This window comes from Eptatretus burgeri, chromosome 15 (genome assembly GCF_056783735.1).
Source record: "Eptatretus burgeri isolate ZD-2024b chromosome 15, Ebu_testis_v1, whole genome shotgun sequence".
NCBI lineage: Eukaryota > Metazoa > Chordata > Myxini > Myxiniformes > Myxinidae > Eptatretus > Eptatretus burgeri.
Window position 1 is genome coordinate 6,195,647 of NC_140975.1, and position 22,114 is coordinate 6,217,760.

Genomic DNA, 22,114 nt, shown 5'->3' on the forward strand with positions numbered 1-22,114 from the left:
ACTCATTCTGGAAAAAAACCATCGTTAACTAAACCTCTAAAAAAACCATCGTTTAGTTAACCATCGTTAACTAAACGCACTACTATTATGGCCGACATACCTGTACAATCCATGAAACCTATTATGTCGCAACATTGTCATCGTCCCTTACATTATTGGTTATTGATTGATTATTAGGATATTTAACAACCACATTCGTGTACATTAAGGCTTAATAGCATCAATGAAGGTGAATAATAAAAAATTTCAAACTACATTCCCCGTGCCGAATCGCTCAAATGTATGAAGTTTCACATTGATCTGTTGAGTGGTTCTGCAGAAGAAGAAGAAGAAGAAGAAGATATTTTACATTTTTATATTCAATTCAATTCAATATGGCCACCAGACCACGTGACCAATGACGTCATAAATGTAATTCTTCACTCACATCAGGTCAGAGATCGGACGTGCAGTTTCAGATTTTTTTGGAAAAGGATCTTGATTCAACCAACAATGGCTGGAATACCACTTCTCCGATTATGTCATCGTTATCCCCCTATTTACCCAATGGGGAGTTCATGACATTTGCCAAGTTTCAATTTTTTTTAAGAAAAAGATCTCCAAATAATTTCCTTTAATCAAATATGGCTGCCATCAGTTTCCCATCGATCAGACAAGTGGTTGCAGAGAAGAAGAAAAAAATTAAAGCGAACCAATATAGATGCAGACACACAAATATAGACAGATTGACAGACAAATCAAGAGTGTCGCAACCCCTTTGTGGCAAGACTACAACGGAACGGAACTCGGTAGAGTGCATACCTCTGCCAGACTGAACAGTTTAAGTTTTGTATTGAGATCCGATAGATCAGATCTGAATCCAGACCTTAGCCAAAATCGAATCGGCTTGTTCTCGTCACCTATCCAACTGGTCAACTAAGTTTCGTCCGAAGCTGTCCATAATGTTTTGAGACATCGTGCTATACAGTGTATTGTTTTTGGTCCTATCTCTCAACAGTGAAGAATCACTCACAAAAAAATTAAATACTTCTCATATCCCAATCTGGATCTGGATCTTCACCAAAATCCAATCAATTTGGCCTTGTCACGCACCTAACCTGTCAACAAGGTTCATCCGAATGCATCCACGACTTTTTGACATATCGTGCCATAAACAGTTTTTGGCCCTTCTCCCAATGGTGAAGAATCACTTTAAAAATTCTACTATCTGATCCGGATTTTCACCAAAATCCTTCCGACTATTAATTTGTAATTGGCGACTGCCTTTGACACCAATACGATTTTTCATTATGGACTCTTGGTATCAAAAAGCTCCACATATCGAACAAACAGATTCAAACGGAGAACCTCGCCGCCATTAGAGAATTTAAATTGTATCAGATGTGGCAATAAATGTGAATTGTTGCTTCCAGCTTGCTGGCTCGATGACGGAAGACGCCGTTTGCATTTTTGCCTCCTCCATCGTTACCAGAATCTCGTGTGGGCACGGACAACTTGCTCGTCTCATCAATCCGTCCTTGTCGCACACCCAACCTGTCCACCACGTTTCGTCCGAATCCGTCAATAACATTTTGAGATATCCTGCTCACAGACAGACAAGGGTGAAAACAACCTCAATCCACATTTGGTGGCGGAGGTAACCACAGGACACGCTGGTAACTTTAAGGCTGATCAGCAAGCCATGAATGTCATGCAATGTTCGAGTTTCGTCCAAAGAGATTATTGAGGTCATCGGATCCTTCAACGTATCAAGCAGGAAATAACGGAGTCGCTTCTTCTTGGTGATGGCCAATTATGTTGAATAGCACAGCTGGAGATGCATTGTCTGTGTTTGTTTTAGCATCACTCTATAATTTCCTGATATCGGCCAAGTTGTAATTCCTGAGTGGAAAATACACTCGGTGGACAAAACATGAGGACCACCTGCTCTTTCCATGAAATACACGACTCAGGTGAATCCAGGTGAAAGCTATGATCCCTTGTTGATTGCACCTGATAAATCCACTTCAATCGGTGTAGGTGAAAGGGAGAGACAGGTTAAAGAAGGATTTTTAAGCCTTGAGACATGGATTATTTTTTTTTTCCTCATTTTGGTATTTTTCTTCAACTTTTACACATGACCAGTCAGGAGAATTGCCAATAGCTGAGAGTATCCATCGAGGAGGTGAAGAAGGGCTTTTTACAGAAGATCCAGGTTGGAGTGGAGGAAGTAAAGGAACAGCGAGGTAATCTTAGAGTAGATAAGGCTCCGGGTCCAGATAATATGCACCCGAGAGTATTGATGGAGGTGGCTGAGCAGGTAAGCGAGATGTTAACGGATATTTTCAATAGTTCCCTGGAGTCAGGACAGGTACCGGAGGATTGGAGAGTCGCAAATGTAACACCATTATTTAAGAAAGGATCCAGAGAAGAATTGGGAAACTATAGACCTGTTAGTTTGACTTCAGTTGTGGGGAAGATGTTGGAGACATGAATTAAGGACCAGATGAGGAACCATTAAAACAAATACAAACTAATTGAAGGTAGTCAGCATGGGTTTACCAAAGGTAGTTCCTGTTTGACAAATCTTTTAGAGTTCCATGAAGCAGTGTCTGATTGGGTGGATGAGGGAAAGGTAGTGGACATACTATATCTGGATTTTAAGAAGGCATTTGATAAGGTACCACATCGGAGGTTGTTTACCAAAGTGAAAGGTTGTGGAGTGGCTGGTCAGGTGGCTTATTGGATTGTAAACTGGCTTAGTAAGGGCCACACCGAGAATATTGTGTGCAGTTTTGGTCACCACAGTTCCAGAAGGACATAGATGTCATCGAGGGGGTTCAGCGTGGGGCGACTAGATTGATTCCGGGCCTGGCAGCAGTGTATCCATCTGTGAATGGATTTCTTCAGGTGGATAATTCCCCATGCCACAAGGCTCGGATTGTCCAGGAATGGTTCCATGAACATGACAGTGAATTCAGCTTACTGCAGTGGCCTGCCCAGTCACCAGATGTCAATCCAATTGAGCAACTGTGGGATGAGATGGAATGAGCTATTCGGAGTTGAGATCCACCACCAGCCAACTTGGCACAACAATGTGAACCATTGGAATCAACATACCTGTGGAACGCTTTCAACACCTTGCGGAGTTGTGCCGACGAATTGAAGCTGTTTTGAGGGCAAAAGGGGGTGCAACTCAATATTAGGAAGGTTTTCCTAATGTTTTGTACACTGGGTATACATTACAGAAGGAATTCCATCCTGTTTCGAATCCATGGGACCGTGTCCATGAACATCATCTTTGGGAACACGGACACGATGTGGCCAGCACTATGTGTAGCACTGAAAGCGAGGTGCAAACTCCCATCAAGGTAAATTAATCAGCGGTCACCTTCATGCACTGTCGTTCTCACTCGCTCTACCTCGTCATGCTCGTGAGGATTCTCCGGTGGGCAGCATGTTGGATGCATTGTCAAAAACATGATTCTTCGTGAACTCGAACCTGTGTCTCGTTGAAAGGATAATTGAGGCAGAGGCTCCTGGAGAGGAGAAAAAGAAGGCTCTGCTGAATCTATAAATGAACCCACCACAAGATTGGTTAATGATCAGGCACACAAGTTTCAAGGTTCTGGTGTTTACGTCATTTCTACACTTTGCGGTAATGGGATATGGGAAACAAGGTGAAGTCGGATGTGATGGAGGAAACATTGCAGAATAAAATACTCAATCAAGGTCAATGGCTTCCTCAATCCCTTGGAAGGAATCACAGAAACACAAAAACACAAGATGAATTGACATTGTTGATGTCTTCGGTCTTGCGTATCGAGAAGTCGGTAGATTGATGATGTTGGGATGGCTCAATACACCATAAATGTTTTTTTTAATCAATCTACCAAAATGTATAAATCTATAGATTACGTACAAGTCATGTGCGGAGAATTCCCCATCCAATGGCACTCATGAAACTTTGGGATATCATTTGTCTGGGATACCCCCATCCTTTGTCTTTCTTGTTATTATCCTTTCCAGACAGACAAACTCAAAATTGGTTTAAACACCAATCTACTGCATTTTGAAGTGGGAAGGTGAAAACGGATCGAAATTTTACAGTTTGAAAGGATTCCACGAAAAATAAGTAAAACTGCATTCCTTTGCAAAGGAATAGGAAGGGATCAGGGGTCGGCGGGACTACGACTGGCAATCAGCGTGATGGGGCGGGGCCAAGAGACAGATTTGCCCAACGAAGGACCAATCAGACATTTCGTACGTTTGTGGTTAATGGTGGAATATTATCAACGTGTCCGTGCAGGGCAGTCACAGGGCCAATCGACAGCAACAGCACACAATATTTAAATAAAGTACGTACCATTTCGAATGTTAGATTGCAACTTGAGCAGTGGTGTTGACCTCTCATGGGAATGTGAGCTACTTGAGCAGTGGTGTTGACCTCTCATGAGAATGTGAGCTTCTTGAGCAGTGGAGTTGACCTCTCATGGGAATGTGAGCTACTTGAGCAGTGGTGTTGTCCTCTCAAGGGAATGTGAGCTAGTTGAGCAGTGGTGTTGACCTCTCATGAGAATGTGAGCTAGTTGAGCAGTGGTGTTGTCCTCTCAAGGGAATGTGAGCTAGTTGAACAGTGGTGTTGACCTCTCATGGGAATGTGAGCTTCTTGAGCAGTGGAGCTGTCCTCTCAAGGAAATGTGAGCTAGTTGAACAGTGGTGTTGACCTCTCATGAGAATGTGAGCTACTTGAGCAGTGGTGTTGTCCTCTCAAGGGAATGTGAGCTAGTTGAACAGTGGTGTTGACCTCTCATGGGAATGTGAGCTTCTTGAGCAGTGGAGTTGACCTCTCATGGGAATGTGAGCTACTTGAGCAGTGGTGTTGTCCTCTCAAGGGAATGTGAGCTACTTGAGCAGTGGTGTTGACCTCTCATGAGAATGTGAGCTACTTGAGCAGTGGTGTTGACCTCTCATGGGAATGTGAGCTACTTGAGCAGTGGTGTTGACCTCTCATGGGAATGTGAGCAACTTGAGCAGTGGTGTTGACCTCTCATGGGAATCTGAGCTACCCACTGAATCTATGAGCAAGCATTACACATTGCAGAGCCTGTGGGTATTCAAGCCACGATGCTAGTGGTTGCGCGTAAAGTGAGACACATCAAATTCCCCAAGTTCAAGAGATGTCTTAAGAATACTTCAACAGGAAGTAGATATTCATTCCTCGACGACGTGATTGCTCAGCAAGATACTGGGCTTTGACTACTATATAAAGCCCACGGAAGATTAGCAGGGCTTGCACAATCACTGATATGCGAGTGAAGTGTTCACCTCTCAGGAACCGTCAGCACCTACAAGACGGACCTTTTATCGACCTTATTTTGTCGACTGAAGAGATGGAAAGTGAAATGAGAGTCAAAGCTACCAGACCAACGTCCAAAAACCTGTTCTGAGGCAGTCAACCTGTTCTGACCATACTGATGTTAACCCCATCATGAGCACCTTACTGAAGCTTGTATGTACAACACCTGTGACTTTATGTGAAAGGAGTACAAGTGCTCACATGTCCAGAGGAAGGGTTCAATGCACAAGCGATCATTCACATTCCTGATGACATGGATGTCAATGTGGAAAAGCTTTGGAAAAGTTTGCAAAACCTCACCCTGGGAAGGTGGAATTGAATACTGTACTGTTAGCTGAATGTGGGAACAACGGGATGTACATACGGGTGAACAGGGATGGTGGCAAAAAAAAAAAGAGAAAAGATTCGTAACACGTATCGGGCACAGCATGAGATGGAGGGAGAACAAGCGACGAGCCCATAGCTGGAACAATGAGGCCAATCATTTGCTCAGTCATGTGGCAATAAATCGATTTTCTCAAAAAAAAAAACCCAGCACATTCTGTTCTTTTTTTTATGTTTGTCTTCATTGTTACAATGACACGTCTGGCTGCCTCTTGCAATAATGTACCTTGGACTATGCAACTCCACCCACTCCCACCCCCATCTTTCAATATGCTGGCTATTTCCCCGTCTATGATAACAGGCAAGTGCAAAGGGTAAAAGTCAACTTGGGGATTGCAGGGGCAGCAAAATCAAGTCCCCTTGTTCTCCTGCCAGTTCAGATATGTGCCTCAAGTCCATGGAGCGGCCAGTCTGACAGCATTGGGTTAAGAATGGCAGTCTTGTTCGGTCCTGGAACTAAGATTAGCAATTTTTAAAGATGTCCCTTTGTGGGGTTAATAACTCCAAATAAGCATGTATCAGGCGCGGCATGGGTTAGAGGGAGGATTGGTGCTGCACGTACAAAATTCAGCACGACAAACACAAGCAGATCGACTGCATCAGATGACCTTGTGAAGAGCAAAAAATTAAATAATTAACCAGGTCCAACATTTCCACCTGAGAACCGAATGACTAATTAACTTTGGAAATGAAATCACGGACAGTGAAGCAATACATTTGAAACAGAGGGTTATGCTAGGTCGGACTTCCCATGTCATGGCACCGATTCGAGGCATTTGGAGCAAATCATACAGAACTAGTGAGACAATCATCAGGCATTCTGTCCATCGTTGAGCTCGGTGTAGAGCTGGATGAATACTAGGAAGCTGTAAAAGTCTCTTCATAATATAATCTACTTGTTCAGTGAAGATGTAGCAAGCCATGCAGGTATTTTGATGGTCTCCAGCGTCCTCGGGCTCCTGCGAGACCCGACGTTGTCTGATGATGCAAGACCTCTGCCATGTGAGCATGCAAGCAAGCCCTCTCAATGGATCTCTTCCAGTTTCTCGAGCTTCCGGATTAGGTGGCTGTACGCCCGGGATGACATTTGTTGGCACACTTTGTCCCAATGACAAGAAGCAAGACCATGTACACCTTACCACCTTGAATACATCAGAACGTAGTCAGTGACTTTCCCACATGATGGTTGTATCTCGAGTTATCCTCTCACCTATAGATTCTTTATAACCTCTCCGATAACTGAAGTTTTGATTCAGAACCAAAACTGATGAACTCATGATCCACTGTTTCCTTACTGTTGCCATCCGTCAAGATTGAGTAAAAACAAGGTGTTCCAACATTTGCATAAACTTATTTTGTGTTTGTACCACCCAATACTCACCACAAAGGAGCCATTACTTACAGGGCATAACCCATCACAGTGGGAAGACAAAAGGTTACACAAGCGAGATGACCGAGTCAACAACTTTATTAAGGTTAACATACATCTTTACCCACTCACTCTTTCACACATTCTCAAACACAGTCACTCACTGATTCTCTCTATTGTTCTTTCTTTAATGATTCTCATCCAATCCCGTTTCTCCCTCCACCCCATGATCCTCCGCCTCATCCTCGTCCGGTCCAGATTCCGCATCTTCGTCTCCAGAATCCACACCTTCCAAAGATGGTTCCGCAGACAGAACCTCGACACCTGAGCCGTCATCCGAAGAGATGGGTGCGGCTAGAGGTCGTGAAAAAAATGAGAAATGGAGGATGGGCTCAAGTTATGGGCTCAGATCAAATACAGTACAGTGGCCTACAAAAGTATTCACCCCTCTCCAAAGTTTTCACATGTTGATGCCAGCTGAGTTTCAAACTATTCCAAAGTGATAAAGCTAAAAAAAACAAATCAAGATAAAATGTGAATAAGTTTTATAAACAGAGAAAATCAGATGATTCTCAGCTGCAGAAGTATTCAAACCCTTTCCCCAATTAACCTGAAATCACTTCAGGAGAAAATTATTTGTTTGAAAGTTTACGAAATAAGTGTAATAGGTTTCACCTGGACCGTGCCGAACAGAAAGTATTGACACCCCTCAATTTTTTTCACATTTTGTTGTTGCAGCCTGAATTTGAAATGGATTACATTGAAATTTTTTGTCACTGATCTATACAAAATAGCCCAAAATGACAAAGTCAAAATGTGTTTTTAGAAATTTTTACAAATTCACAACAAAATGAAAAGCTGAAACGTGTGGCATCAATAAGTATTCAATCAGGTAAGGTCAAGTATGGGAGCATGCGCCAGAGCAGCGTGTCGCTGCATCCACTTTCCACCAGTACTCCAGGGGCCTCCATCTGACCATCCCCCAGGCAGATGCCAGGCCCATCCCCATCTCCTTGAGATGATGGTCAACCTGCTGCAACCACGAGCCATGTGGTCGGCCCATTGGCCTCCCCCACTCATGAGACTCCCTTGCTGAGAGAATCTGGTGAGCAGGATCAGTGTCAGGAAAACGAGCCACATGTCCATACAGCCGCAGCTGATGCTCACGGACCATGCAGGTAACAAATCTCATTTGAGTCTCTCTCAGCAACCGCTCGTTGGACACAAAGTCCGACCAGCGATAGCCAAGGATTCTCCAAAGAGACCTGGTACCAAAGGAATTAAGTCTCCATCTCAGATCCTTGGTCAGAGTCCAAGTGTCGCATCCATAGAGCAAGACTGGAAGCACCAAAGACCTGAAGACTCGGACTTTCGTCCTCCCGCACAGGTACCGGCATCACCACACCCCATTATCCAGTGAATCCATGATGATCCAGGCATCTATTGACCTCTGACTCACAGCCGGCAGAGACATGAATATCACTGCCAAGGTAATGAATCTCTCCAGGACCTCAACATCCTCACCACAAACAGGCACAGACAGGACAGCAGCATCCAAGATGTCGTTGAAAGCCTGGATCTTAGTTTTGACCCAAGGAACCAATAATCCCAGTGGCTTCGACTCCTCATTCCACACCTCGAGGGCCCCCGAAAGGATATTTAAAGTCTCCGCAAAGATGACTGCATCATCTGCGAAATCAAGCTCAAGAGATCTTGACGTTCCCAAACGATGCATCGCAGCTTGATCTCTCCGACATCCTCCCTAGAATCCAGTCCATACAAGTGCTGAAAAGTGTGGGGGCAAGTACACATCCCTGATGAACTCAAGTGACAACTGGAAATAAGTCAGAGATGGTACCACCACACTTCACAGCACTCTCAGTACCAGAGCGGAGTTCAGACATCAGATCGATCAGTTTTGGTGGCACCCCACGAAGACCTAGAATCCTCCAGAGGGCATCCCGATTCACTGAATCGAACGCTTTCCAGAGATCACCATCGGCTGAAAGCAGCCACTGCTGAAACTCTTCTGCGTTTGGTGAGGACCTGAAGAGCAAGGATACGGTCAATCGTTGACCTCTTTGGTGTAAAGCCTGACTGCTCTGGATGCTGGTGTTCAAGCAGATGGTGGCGAACCCTATCAAGAATTATCCGAGCAAAGACCCTGCCCGGCACTGAGAGCAGCGTCACCCCTCGGTAGTTGTTGCAGTTTTGGCGATCACCCTTCCCTTTAAAGAGAGGGACAACAAGGCCCCTCTTCCAGTCAGTTGGGATGTTGCCTGTGTTCCATGCAGAGCACAGAATTGCATGCAACAACACGAGTGCAGCATTTCCACCAACCTTGAGAAGTTCAGCATGGATGCCACAGATCCCTGCAGCTTTACCCCATTTCAACCGGTTCACTGGAGCCTGTGTTTCCACAAGCGAAGGTGGACCACAGTTGTTGGAGGGTCAGCAACAGGGATTGTAACACCCCTGACGTCCAACTCGACAGCTGGTGGATCAGCCTGGTACAACCGCTCAAAGTAACGACATCCTCCCTAGAATCCAGTCCATACAAGTGCGGAAAAGTGTGGGGCCCAGTACACACCCCTGACGGCCCAGCGGGCCTTCACTTCGGACTCCTCTGTCAAGAGCCTACCACCCTCTGCTCTAACTGCAGTAGGGATGGGCTTGGAGGTTGGTGGCAGGATTTGCCCACCGAGGGATGGGCTTGGATGAACGTAATGCGCGAATTCCCCTGTACGCAGGACGAGAGTCACTTGACCACAGGTGATGCTCTACCCCCTCACAGATTCCTCACACATAGGCCTCCTTGTCCACCCTCAGTGCAGTACAGTTTTACGCCTCAGCTCCCTGAACAGCTCAGCTCTGCCATTCAGCCTGGCCCTGCGACTCTGGTCAATGGTATCCAGTGTCCCTTGAGAGACAAAATTCTTCTTTGCCCTACCGTGAGTTCCAAGACATCCACCGGCAACATCAAGGACAGTGGTCTTGAAGGTACTCCACAACTCTTCAGGACCCCCCAAAGCACCCAGGCTCCTCAAATCTCCACTCAGCCTGTTCGCAAACTCCTCAGCTACCCTCTCATCCTTGAGCTTGCCAACATCCAGCCGAGGCTGGGATGGTACCATTCTCCTGGATTTAAGGTGCAACTTCAGAGTTGCTTCAACAAGCTGGTGGTCAGTATTGAGGAACTGAGCACTCCGGTCGACCCTGCAGTTCTGGATCATCCTCCAGCGACCATCAACGAGGACATGGTCAATCTCCTTTGCCACACCGCCAGCGTTGGAATACCAAGTCCAGTGATGAGCTTGTGGGCGCTGAAGCCATGAACCGGCCACCCGAAGTCCATGACTTCTTGCAAAGTCAAGGAACTTGGTGCTATTCAGGTTCATAGTTCCTGACCCATTGGGACCAACACACATCTCATAACCATCCCTTTCAGTTCCAGTTGATGCATTGAAATCCCCCAAGACTAGAAGTATATCCCATCTGCGGCACTGATCAACCACAGACTCGAGCATGGCGTAGAATGCATCCTTCACGGTGAGATCACTCGCCTCAGTCGGAGCATAAACAGAGACCAAGGAAATGACACCTAAGCAGTGACGAATCCTTGGTCTTATAATACGCTCATTGACTGGTGTTACCTCAATTATCGTTGGAGTCAGCTTATTGGACACAGCTGCAGCACATCCTTGGGAATGGTAACCATCAGAGCGACCAGACCAATAGTTGGTGTAACCACCCACCATAATCTCACCGCAATCCGGTCTCCGGACCTCAGAGAGTGCTGCAATACCGATGTCCAAATGCTTGAGCTCAGATGGTAACAGACAGGTGATCATCTTATGGATAGAACATTCCAGGCACCCACCCGAAGGGACCGCCTCAGGTTAATCCAAGGAGAACGCCGTCTGGTGGACGACACCTCAGCACCACTCCGACACACTCTCCCACAATCTGATCCGGGAATGTTACCCCATCGTTTCCCTCCTATCATCAAAGATAGGGGGTCCCGAAGGTTTTGCCCCAATCCCGTCATCCGGTGAGCTGCCCTGCGAAGGGAAGCTGCACAGGAGCTCCTCCCACTGAGTGGGTTTTCAGATTTCTTTGCTTTTTGTGTTTTGCGGAATGAAGAGTTTTACGATGGCCGGAGTGCAAATCCTGCCACCAACCTCCTAATAAGAAGTAACCCAACTGCAGGAGGATGTCCACAGACACAGTTGGGCACTCAATATGGATGGTCGTTGGCTCACAAGGAGCTCCTCCGCCCTTTGACAACATTCAATCCCTTTTCCTGGAACACAACAAATTGAGCTCAGGTGCATCCAATTCCCTTTGATCATCCTTGAGATGTCTCCACAACTTGGTTGGTGTCCACCTGTGGCCAAGTCAATTGCTTGGACATGATTTATAAAGAAACACACCTTTCGATACACGGTCCCATAGTTGACGGTGCATCTCAGAGCAGAAACTCCACCATGAAGTCCAGGGAACTGTCTGTAGAACTCTTAGATGGAATTGAGAGGAGGCACAGATCTGGAGAAGGGTATAAAACAATCTCTAGAGTGTTGAAAGTTCCAAAGAGCAAAGTGAGCTCCATCATTAGGAAATGGAAAGATTATGGAACTACCCAGACTCTTACAAGAGCTGGCCATCTGACCAAACTGAGCAACTAGGCAAGAAGGACCTTGGTCAGGGAGGTGACCAAGAACCCAATGACCATTGACAGAACTAAAGAGTTCCTTGGCTGAGATGGGAGAACCTGCCGGAAGGACAACAATCTCTGCAGCACTTCACCAATCTCGGCTTTATGAGAGAGTGGCCGGACAGAAACCACTCCTGAGAAAAAGGCACTTGACAGCACACCTGGTATTTGCAAAAAGGCACGTGAAAGACTCTGAGAGCATGAGGCAAATGATTCTTTATTCTGATGAGACAAAAATTGAACCCTTTGGCCTGAATGAAAAGCGCTACGTCTGGTGGAAACCGAGCACAGCTCATCACTCATCTCGCACCATTCCTTCCGTGAAGCATGGTGGTGGCAGCATCATGCTCTGGAGATGATTTTCAGCGGCAGGGACTGGGAGACTTCTCAGGATAGAAGGAACAATGAATGGAGCATAAATACAGGCAAATCCTTGAAGAGAACCTGATTGAGTCAGACATGAATCTGAACCTGGGTAGGAGATTCACATTTCATCAGGACAATGATCCGAAGCACAAAGCTGAAGCCACACTGGAGTGACTGAATAAGAAGAAAATAAATATTCTTCAGTGGCCCAGTCAAAGCCCTGACTTGAACCCAATTGAACATCTATGGTGAGACCTGAAGATTGTAGTCCATCGACGATCTCCATCAAACTTGGCAGAACTAGAGAAATTTTCACTTGAAGAATGGGAAAAGATTTCACAATCTCACTGTGCAAAGCTCATAGAGACCTACCCACAAAGACTCGTCGCAGTCAGTGCTGTGAAAGGTGTTTCCACAAAGTACTGAACTAAGCGGCTAAATACTTTTACAACCAGTGAATTTTGATTTGTAGATGTTTTTTTGCAGGTATTCCTGACATGTAACATCTTCCAACTATAACAGTGTTTAGTTTGATCTCTTCAGTTATGAATAAAAAAGTGAAGTTGGAAAAACTGTTTGTACAAAAATTCATAATTCATCTAAATGTGGCATTATTGGTCGGGGGTGAATACTTTTGTAGACCACTGTATCAACATTGATAACTCATAAAGTTGAAGCGGAAAACACATTTGCGCCGGGCACTCACTTTGAAGGGCTCCGGGCCAGAATCGAGTGGCGGGGGGCCTTGCAGGGGGGCGGACCTTGCGGGCTCGAGAAGCGGGAGCCGCCGCTTCCGTTTGCTGCACGCCAGAGTCGAGCATGGGTTGCAGGATACGACGCCGTGCATTAATAAACCTGTGTGCCGGAGTAAGAGTAGTGAGTGCGGCAAAATGTGTGACTACACTCGTCATTTAAGACATGTTCAATGAGAACCTAGCTCTTCAAATTTACCAACCTCAGTGGCGTAATGGTTAGAGTGTCCGCTCTGAATCTGGGAGGTCGGCGGTTCAAACCCCGGCAGAGTCAAACCAACGACTAAAAATGGTTTGTGCTGTTAGCTTCCTTGTTTGATGCTCACAATTTAAAAGGAGAGACCATGGCCGAACAACAATAGGTTGGCAACACGAGCGCGGGCTTCGATGGGCATAATGGCCTCCTCCTGCATTGAAGGCCTTTACTAAGTTCATAATGGCCTCCTCCTGTTTCACCGCACTCCTAATTCGAGCTGTAGACAAACTGAGATCCAAACCTGATCTCCTGCAAGATTCGAGTTCAAGTTTTAATTCTGATTTTAGCGCTTAGGGATTTTATTTCACAAGTGTTGGTTGCCAATTTCTGGTGCCGATTCCATGAATCCCGAAGCCGAGAGAAGAACCTGTCCAGCACGACTTTACGTATAACCTAATCAAACACGACACGTTCAGCCTTCTGAATCGCATGTCACAAGCACACCGCTTTAAACCCAATTATGCATCGAAAATAAGAATTTGAAGTTTATTTCTAACAGTCAAGTCTAGGCCCTTGGATGGATGGAGAAAAAAAAACATACCAGTTGTTGACCTGCAAGAGAGTGAGGTTGGTTTGTGAAGCTATTTGCCGTTTCTCATCCTCTGTAGGATAAGGGTGCTGCGGAGGGAAAACACAAGACAAAGTGCAAGCTTACATAAATAACAAAAAAAATTTTTTTTTTTAAATCAAAACCCCATTGCAGGCTTACTTTATACGATGAAAAGGCCTTTACAGGGCTGCCCGGTTTTCAATCGCACTTGACTCAATGGGAATTGAGCCCAGAATCGTCATGTGGGTCACAGGTGGGCTATCCTGCCTTCCTGGGTTCAACCTGACCCTCGGTCATTCCCAGAGTCACGTGACGACGGCTTGCACCGAGGCAACCTTTTGATCGGCCTATCTCCATATCAGGCAGCGCACGAACGACAAACCCAAGAGAGCCCGAGAGAGAGAGAGGGAGAGCGATAATCCACGTGCACGATGACTGTTAGCCCCATTATAAGATTTAGTTCACACACCATGGTGAAACTTCCATTTTGCTTGATATCGTTTTTTACAGAGCAAACAGGCATATTGAAACCCCATGATAAGACTTGCCTGAAAAGGGTAGAATCATACTTTTCCAAGATGTGATTTCAAAAGCCTTACGTAAGAAGATTAACTGCACTATGATGCAGGCAGAGATAGCGAAACCAGAAGCAATTTGGTGAATGCCACCGTGTACCCAGAATGGAACCTGGTCGAACAGGCGGGCAAAACAAACAATATATATATATATATATATATATATATATATATATATATATATATATATATATATATATATATATATATATATATATATATATATATATAGTTACGGTTCTAGGAACCGTGTGCACACAAACATAAAGTTGTCCCGAAGTTAGTTATGCCATTAAGTATATGTGCAGATAGAACCCCTCCTTGTGTTTAGTGGGATGGCAAAAGGGGGTGCATTGCGATGGCTTTTAGTTAGGTTTATAAATCAGTTCTCCCCTTTTATTTTGAACCACAGTACCTTCCTCTCACTTTCCAAGGCAAAATCTTTGTGCAGTACCTTTTTGGCGAATCCAGACACGCGTGGAGTGGGCGGGCTTCCCGGCATGGCCGAAACCCTACCCAGAAAGGGCAGACCCCATGGAAGCCCTGGGCAACCAGGGCGGACAGTGACGTCTGCTTCGTCAAGGCCCCGCCCCGACCTTGGGGATCTAATAATTATGACACCATTCTCAGTCTGGGGTTCGTTCTTTTCGGGGGTCGTTCAGAGAGGGTGAGCTGGAAAGTGAGTCATCTTGAGAGAGTGTGGGCGAGTCGGAGAGTTTGTAGAGAGTGAGAGAGTGAGGGACCCAGGGACTCAGCCTCATCGTGGGAGATACCCAATCATCCTGGGTGCCTTGGATCCCACATCACGGAGCCAAGAAAGGTTCGCACACTGTTTGTGACTGGTCTACCCTACGACATCAAGTGTTGGGAACTCCAACTGCTCTTTCACACTTTCAAGCCCCGTTCATACCTTGGACTCCGCGCTCTCCACCAGGGCTTCTCCGTGCACACACGACTCCACACATGTGGCTGTGGGCCGAGCTGCGCGACCATTGTGAGGTGCCGCACCACGGAGCATTCCTTTTCCCAAAACTCAGGTACCAAAAGAACTGCGACCTCAGCTCCCTCCCTCCCTGGCTACAAAAGTCCTTGCCATTCATCTGGGTTTATTTAGTCTGAGTGTGCGGCGCTGTCTGGTAAGCAGTAATGTACAAGTGCTTTCATCATTGTAAATCTTGCCTGTATTCTCACGATAAGTCTGCTCTGTGTTCTCCTTTTGTAAGTTGATTGTAAATAAATTATTGCAGAAATGTTCCCAGTTCGTTTTTGTCTTTTCCTTCATTGGTCCAGCATGGTTTGGATCTGAGTTTAATCCGGGTATTTATCCCCGATAATCTGTTCATTCTTGCCGGTATGTTCCTGGCAGGTCTGCTCCGCTGCATCCGAACCGGAAAGGTAGTTGGTAGAGTGATCTGGTTCGAGCAAGGCGTACTGAGTGTGTGGTTCCCCGGTAGTTGAAACCGCATGGTTAATTAGGTAAATTGATTCCAGACAAAAAGACCAAACGCTACGCGGTGGAGGTATTGGCATCCACGGTCGGTTAAGCGACCCGCCGCATCACGGAATTATCCGTGAGCGACAGCCTACAATTCCGGGAGTCTGGTGGGAGACAACGTAACTTCCCCAACCTCGGGGTTGTTTTCGCCACCGTACCCCAGCCCGCAACAATATATATATATATATATATATATATATATATATATATATATATATATATATATATATATATACATATATACATATATATATATACATATATATACATATATATATATACATATATACATATATATATATATATACATATATATATATACATTTATAAATATATATATATACATATATATATATATATATATATATATATATATATATATATATATATATATATATATATCTATTGTTGTGGGCCGGGGGGTTGGTGGCGAGGAGCAACCGCAAGGTGAAGCAGTAGAGCCGTCTCCCACCGAACACCCGGAATTTAGGTCGTGACTCTCGGACAACTCCGAAAGGTCACGGGTCACTTAAAGACCATGATCGCCAATTCTCTGATGGTGTGGGGTAGGGTTAATAGCCAAATTTCAATATACAGTACCTAAGCACCCACGTGGTCAAATTACCGGGGAAGTCACACCCTCAACGGGCTCTGTCGAACCGGATCGCTCGAGCAACCTCGGTCCAGTGTAACCGAGCGGAATTACCAGAGTCCGTCGGACCCAATGACAACTTACGGCACCGACGGCCTCACTATTTCTCAAGCCCGCACCGTGCTGGGTCAATGGTAGAAATGACAGGCAACGATCTGGAACATTTAACAATTGGGGGTTTACTTATAAGGGAGGGGGACACAGAGAGCAGAGTTATCCAAATAAAAGAACTGCAGGCAATGTACAGTGAGCGAAAAGCACTTAACAATTCTACTTAACAGACTGGCACCACACACACACACACACACACACACACACACACACACACACACACACACACACACACACACACACACACACACACACACACACACACACACACACACACACACACACACACAACACACACACACGCACGCACGCACGCACGCACGCACGCACGCACGCATGCACACATACACACACGCACGCACGCACGCACACACACACACTGGCCGCAGCCTGTATTTGGCCCTTCAGATCGGGAGGGAAGGTGAGCTGAGGGCAGGAGCCTACGCTTGCACCTGTCCGCCTCGTGCGGTCTGGTCGAGACGAGCTGGTTTGGGGGGGGGACTCGAACCCAGACCTCTGTCACTGCACAAAGCACCAGGGACCATGAACGATGCAACGGACGCCAGCCAGCACGACAACGGACCAGACGAGAGGAGCACCCAGGGGTAGACGAGGATGCCAGCAAGCAAGACGAGGACGCGAGCAGGCGACGAGGCTTCTTCTCCTTCCAGCAAAGGCAAGCCGAATGAGAGCAACACGCTTATTAATAATTCCACTGGTGGTACTCCGGGCAAGCTTCATGTAATGACTAATCTGCACCTGCTTCTTCCCTCTCTTGACGACGGCTCACCACCTTCTCTTATCCTTCCCCACCCCCGCGGGTCGAGGGCACCGCTCTGAGGAACTTGCCTCCGGATTGGACGAGGGGTTGTTGGGCGAACGGTGGCCTCTCCTCATTGGTCGGGCCAAACACCCCATCTGGCTAAGGCGGAGTCGGCCCTGAGGTGATGAAACCTCCGCTCACGTCCGTGGTCCCGAACACGTGCGTAATGGTGTCGATGGTGCGGAGAGGTGAAAGCCGGGCGGGCGAAGCGCCCGTTCGGCCGCAGCGTGGGAGGAGGAGTGAAGCGAGGGTTTTGTTGGCGTTGTGTGGATTCAAGATGTAAAAAACCTGACTATAAAAGTAACTCGTAGCGCACACATGTAATTAACCCATTCGACAGAAGGGCAGGACCCTGACTATAAACACATACTTATCGAAATAACTGAACTGCGGGGACTGCTGTCTGGTTGTGTGCAAATGGCTTCCAGATTCGTAACAATATATATATATATATATATATATATATATATATATATATATATATATATATATATATATATATATATATATATATATATATATATATATATATATAAATATATATATCTTCTTCTTTCGGCTGCTCCCGTTTGGGGTTGCCACAGCGGATCATCCGTATGATCCGCATTGTGATTTGGCACATGTTTTACGCCGGATGCCCTTCCTGACGCAACCCTGGTCACCTCTTACGACACAGGGATATGGTACACCTATTTTAACCGGGGTATACACCGGCCCAGTATACTGGTACTCATTTCGCCGACCTCAGAAGGATGACAGGCTGAGTCAACCCCCTGGTGTATTAATTCAGTGGCCCAACGGGGCTTGAACTCAGGACCTTTTGGATCCCAAGCCGCTGCCCTAACCACTGCGCCAACACCAGGCTTGAGTATATATATATATATATATATATATATATATATATATATATATATATATATATATATATATATATATATATATATATATATATATATATATATATATATATATATATATATATATATATATATATATCCTTCCAACCACTGACTCACTGACTCACATTAAAGATCAGTACCTTCTGGGTGACGTAGAAAGCTGGCATTTTACGTGCCAATGGAAATCGAAGCCGGTACACCGAGAAAAATCACAGAATTGTCGGACAACATCCAGAAATTAAAACATAACTAAATGAAAAAAATGCAGGTGAGTGACCCGAGGACAATGGGGAAGCACGGTAATTTTGTGCGCCGATGGACATCGAAGCCGATACACCAGGGGAAAAAAAAAATCACAACCATTAGAAAACATCCGTAAATGAAAACATAAATAAATGAAAAGAAATAAATGAAAATAAATAAATAAATGGAAAAATCAAATGCAGGTGAGTGACCCGAGACAATGGGGAAGGTACGGTTCATACGTTCCCACAATGTGGAAGCTCACCCCGCGAGTTAACAATAAAACCGAGCATAGTGGGGTTGGATAAAGAGTCAAACACCATACTTTACCACGATGTGTTGGAAAAGCCAGGATCGCATGACGTTCGTGGCCTGTTTGGGTAATACCCCCCTCTTCAGCTTCCCCCTCCTGTCGTCACTTTCTCCTGGTTCCTATGTGGAGGTTGGATCAAGAGGCACAACGACATTAATTTCATTGCTTCAAGCCATTATATTTGTCATCCTGTGTGTGCACTTTCAGAATGACCTAGATACAACGTTTACTTTGAGCTCATCATGTGCTGCAGTGACAGTGCACTCAAAAAGAGACAAAGCACGTCATCACCTGAGATCAGTTATGGGGGTTATAAACTGACTGGCATTTGCAACCAATGGATAAAACAAGTTGCACTACATGCTCACTAGGATATAAACGTCTGTTACTATAAGTGGCCCTTTTTAAAGCCCGTACAGACACACTATGGCTTATTCAGTGATTGATAGTGCTCGGGAGATGTAATGTAAATTTAAAATGATGTGAACCAAACAGAAAAATGACAGAATGGTGGATAGATTGTGTGAGTGTGTGTGTTTGTGTGTGTGTGTGTGTGTGTGTGTGTGTGAGTGTGTGTGTTTGTGTGTGTGTGTGTGTGTGTGTGTGTGTGTTGAGCGAACAAGGAGGGTTCTGTAACTGCAAAGACTACACTCACAACAAGACACGATTGGAAACATTCTTGGGTGAACGCTTTTCCCATTCACCAATGGTGGATCAGCGATCGCAAGAGACCAGCTCTCCAAGGTTATCAACAATTGGTTAACGTTAGTCACCTTGTTAATAATTATTGGGTCCCAAACCCACACGAAATGGGGACCAAAGTTGGCTGCAGGTATGCATCAGGTGTGATGGCCAAAACCCCCAAAGGGACTCCACTTCGGAACAAACCAAAACAAAGACGCTTCAGCTTCAAATAAGGTCTTAGTGGAACATGGACGAACCACAGGATTCACAACAGCTTTCCAACCTGATGATTAAACAAAGAACGTCGAAGTTTACAGATAAACCTGAAAGTACAATATCCGAGGAGTAGAGATAAGCAGATAATGTTCCAGAAAAATGCATTATACAAAAAAAAGTGTAAAATTTCAAATTAAAACCAAAGTTCAAACACAATTATAAAGTTTACTTTTAACTGCCAATGTTTCCCCACATGCAACAGAACCTTTTTGTTGTGCAATTCCTCATTAATAAGTTAGTCAGGTCATGCCAGGTCAGATCTGTGACTTGCTTCAGGTATCATGTAAACCTGTACTAGCCTGTTCCATGGTCGGGTTGTCGGTGACTAAACCGTCTCCCCCACCAGGTTTTCTGATGAGGAGGGTGTTTGGATATGGACACCCAGCAGGATTAAGAACAAAACCTGTCAAAGGGCGGAGGAGCTCCTTGTGAGCCAACGGCCATCAATATCTAGGGTCAAACTGTGTCTGCGGACGTCCTCCTGCAGATGGGTTACTTGTTATTAGGAGGTTGGTGGCAGGATTTGCACTCCGGCCATCGTAAAACCCTTCATTCCGCAAAACCCACAAATGCAAAGAAAAGTGAAAACCCACTCCGTGGGAGTACCTCCTGTGCAGCTTCCTTTCACAGTAAACTTCATTGGTCAGATTGTGGTGGTGTGGTGTCATCCACCAGACGGCGGTCTCTTTGGATTAACTGTCGGCGGTCCCTTCAGGTGGGTGCCTGGAATGTCCTATCTCTAAGAGTGGATGATCACCTGTCAATGTTGTCATCTGAGCTCAAGCGTTTGAATATCAGTATTGGAGCACTCTGAGGTTCGTAGACCGGATTGCGGCGAGATAATGGTGGGTGGTTTCACCTACTATTGGTCTGTTCGTTCTGGTGGTTACCATGCCCAAGGAGTTGCTGTAGCTGTGTCCAATAATCTGACTCCAATGATAATTGAGGTAATACCGGTCAACGAGCGTATTATGAGACTAAGGACTCGTCACTCCTTGTGTGTCATTTCCCTGGTCTCTGTATACACTCCGACTGAGGCGAGTGATCTCACCGTGAAAGACACATTCAATGCCACACTCGAGTCTGTGGTTGATCAGTGTCCCCAGGCAAGATACTCTTCTAGTCTTGGGGGATTTCAATGCATCGACTGGAACTGATAGGGATGGCTATGAGACGTGTGTTGGTCCCCATGGGTCTGGAACTGTGAACCTGAATAGCACGAAGTTCCTTGACTTTGCAAGAAGTCATGGACTTAGGGTGGCTGGTTCATGGTTTCAGCGCCCACAAGCTCATCGCTTGACTTGGTATTACAACGCTGGCGGTGTGGCAAAGGAGATTGACCATGGGCTCGTTGATGGTCGATGGAGGATGATCCAGAAATGCAATGTCCACCAGAGTGCTCAGTTCCTCAATACTGACAATGAGGCTTGTTGTAGCAACTCTGAAGTTGCTGCTTAAATCTGGAAGAATGGTACCATCCCATCCTAGGCTGGATGTTGGCAAGATCAAGGATGAGAGGGTAGCTGAGGAGTTTGCGAACAGGCTGAGTGGGGATTTTTGGGGGTATGGCTGCATTGGGGATTCCTGAAGGGTTGTGGAGTGCCTTAAAGACCACCATCCTTGAATTTACCGGTGGATGTCTTGGAAGAAGAATATTATCTCTCAAGGGACACTGGATACCAATGACCAGTCACAGGGCCAGGATTAATACGGAGGCGTAAAACTGTACGTGCCCTGAGGGTGGACAAGGAGGCCGATGTGCGAGGAATCTGTGAGGAGGTAGAGCATCACACCTGTGGTCAAGTGATTCTCGTTCTGCTTACAGGGGAATTTGTGCATTGCGTTCCTCCAAGCCCATCCCCCAGTATACTTCAGTTAGAGCGGAGGGTGGTGGGCTCTTCACAGAGGAGCCCTCTGGGCCGGTTACTTTGAGCGGTTGCACCAAGCTGATCCACCAGTTGTTGAGTTGGATGTTAGGGGTGTTTCTATCCCTATTGCTGACCCTCTAAATCAACAGTGGTCCACCTTCATTTGTGGGAACACCGGCCGCGGTGAACCGGTTGAAATGGGGTAAAGCTCCTGGGATCTGTGGCATCCATGCTGAACTTTTCAAGGCTGGTGGAAGTGCTGTTCTCATATCGTTGCATACAATTCTGTGCCCTGCCTGGAACACAAGCATCATCCCAACTGAATGAAAGGGGAGCCTTGTTGTCTCTCTTTGGAAAGGGAAGGGTGATCACCAGGTCAGGTCAGGTATAGGAACATGCACCAGAGCAGCGCATCGCTGCGTCCACTTTCTGCCAGTGCTCCAGGG

The 22,114-nt window shown here is 45.9% G+C and overlaps 1 protein-coding gene across 11 annotated transcripts in view; it reads right to left on the reverse strand.

Annotated features, from left to right (window-relative positions):
- Positions 1-7,172: 7,172 nt before the first annotated feature.
- The window catches only part of LOC147011409 (homeobox protein PKNOX2-like), a 50,213-nt gene continuing 35,271 nt past the window's right edge, over positions 7,173-22,114 (reverse strand). For 10 of the 11 annotated variants that reach the window (XM_085858056.1, XM_085858051.1, XM_085858049.1 and 7 more), the window contains 4 exons: positions 18,858-18,959; positions 13,721-13,797; positions 12,878-13,026; positions 7,173-7,445 (listed from right to left, as the gene is read on the reverse strand). In XM_085858056.1, coding sequence (XP_085714182.1) covers positions 7,279-7,445; positions 12,878-13,026; positions 13,721-13,797; positions 18,858-18,959 — 495 coding nt within the window. In that variant the 3' untranslated portion in view covers positions 7,173-7,278. The remainder of the gene's footprint in view (positions 7,446-12,877; positions 13,027-13,720; positions 13,798-18,857; positions 18,960-22,114) is intronic. The other variant, XM_085858059.1, reaches the window with a different exon arrangement.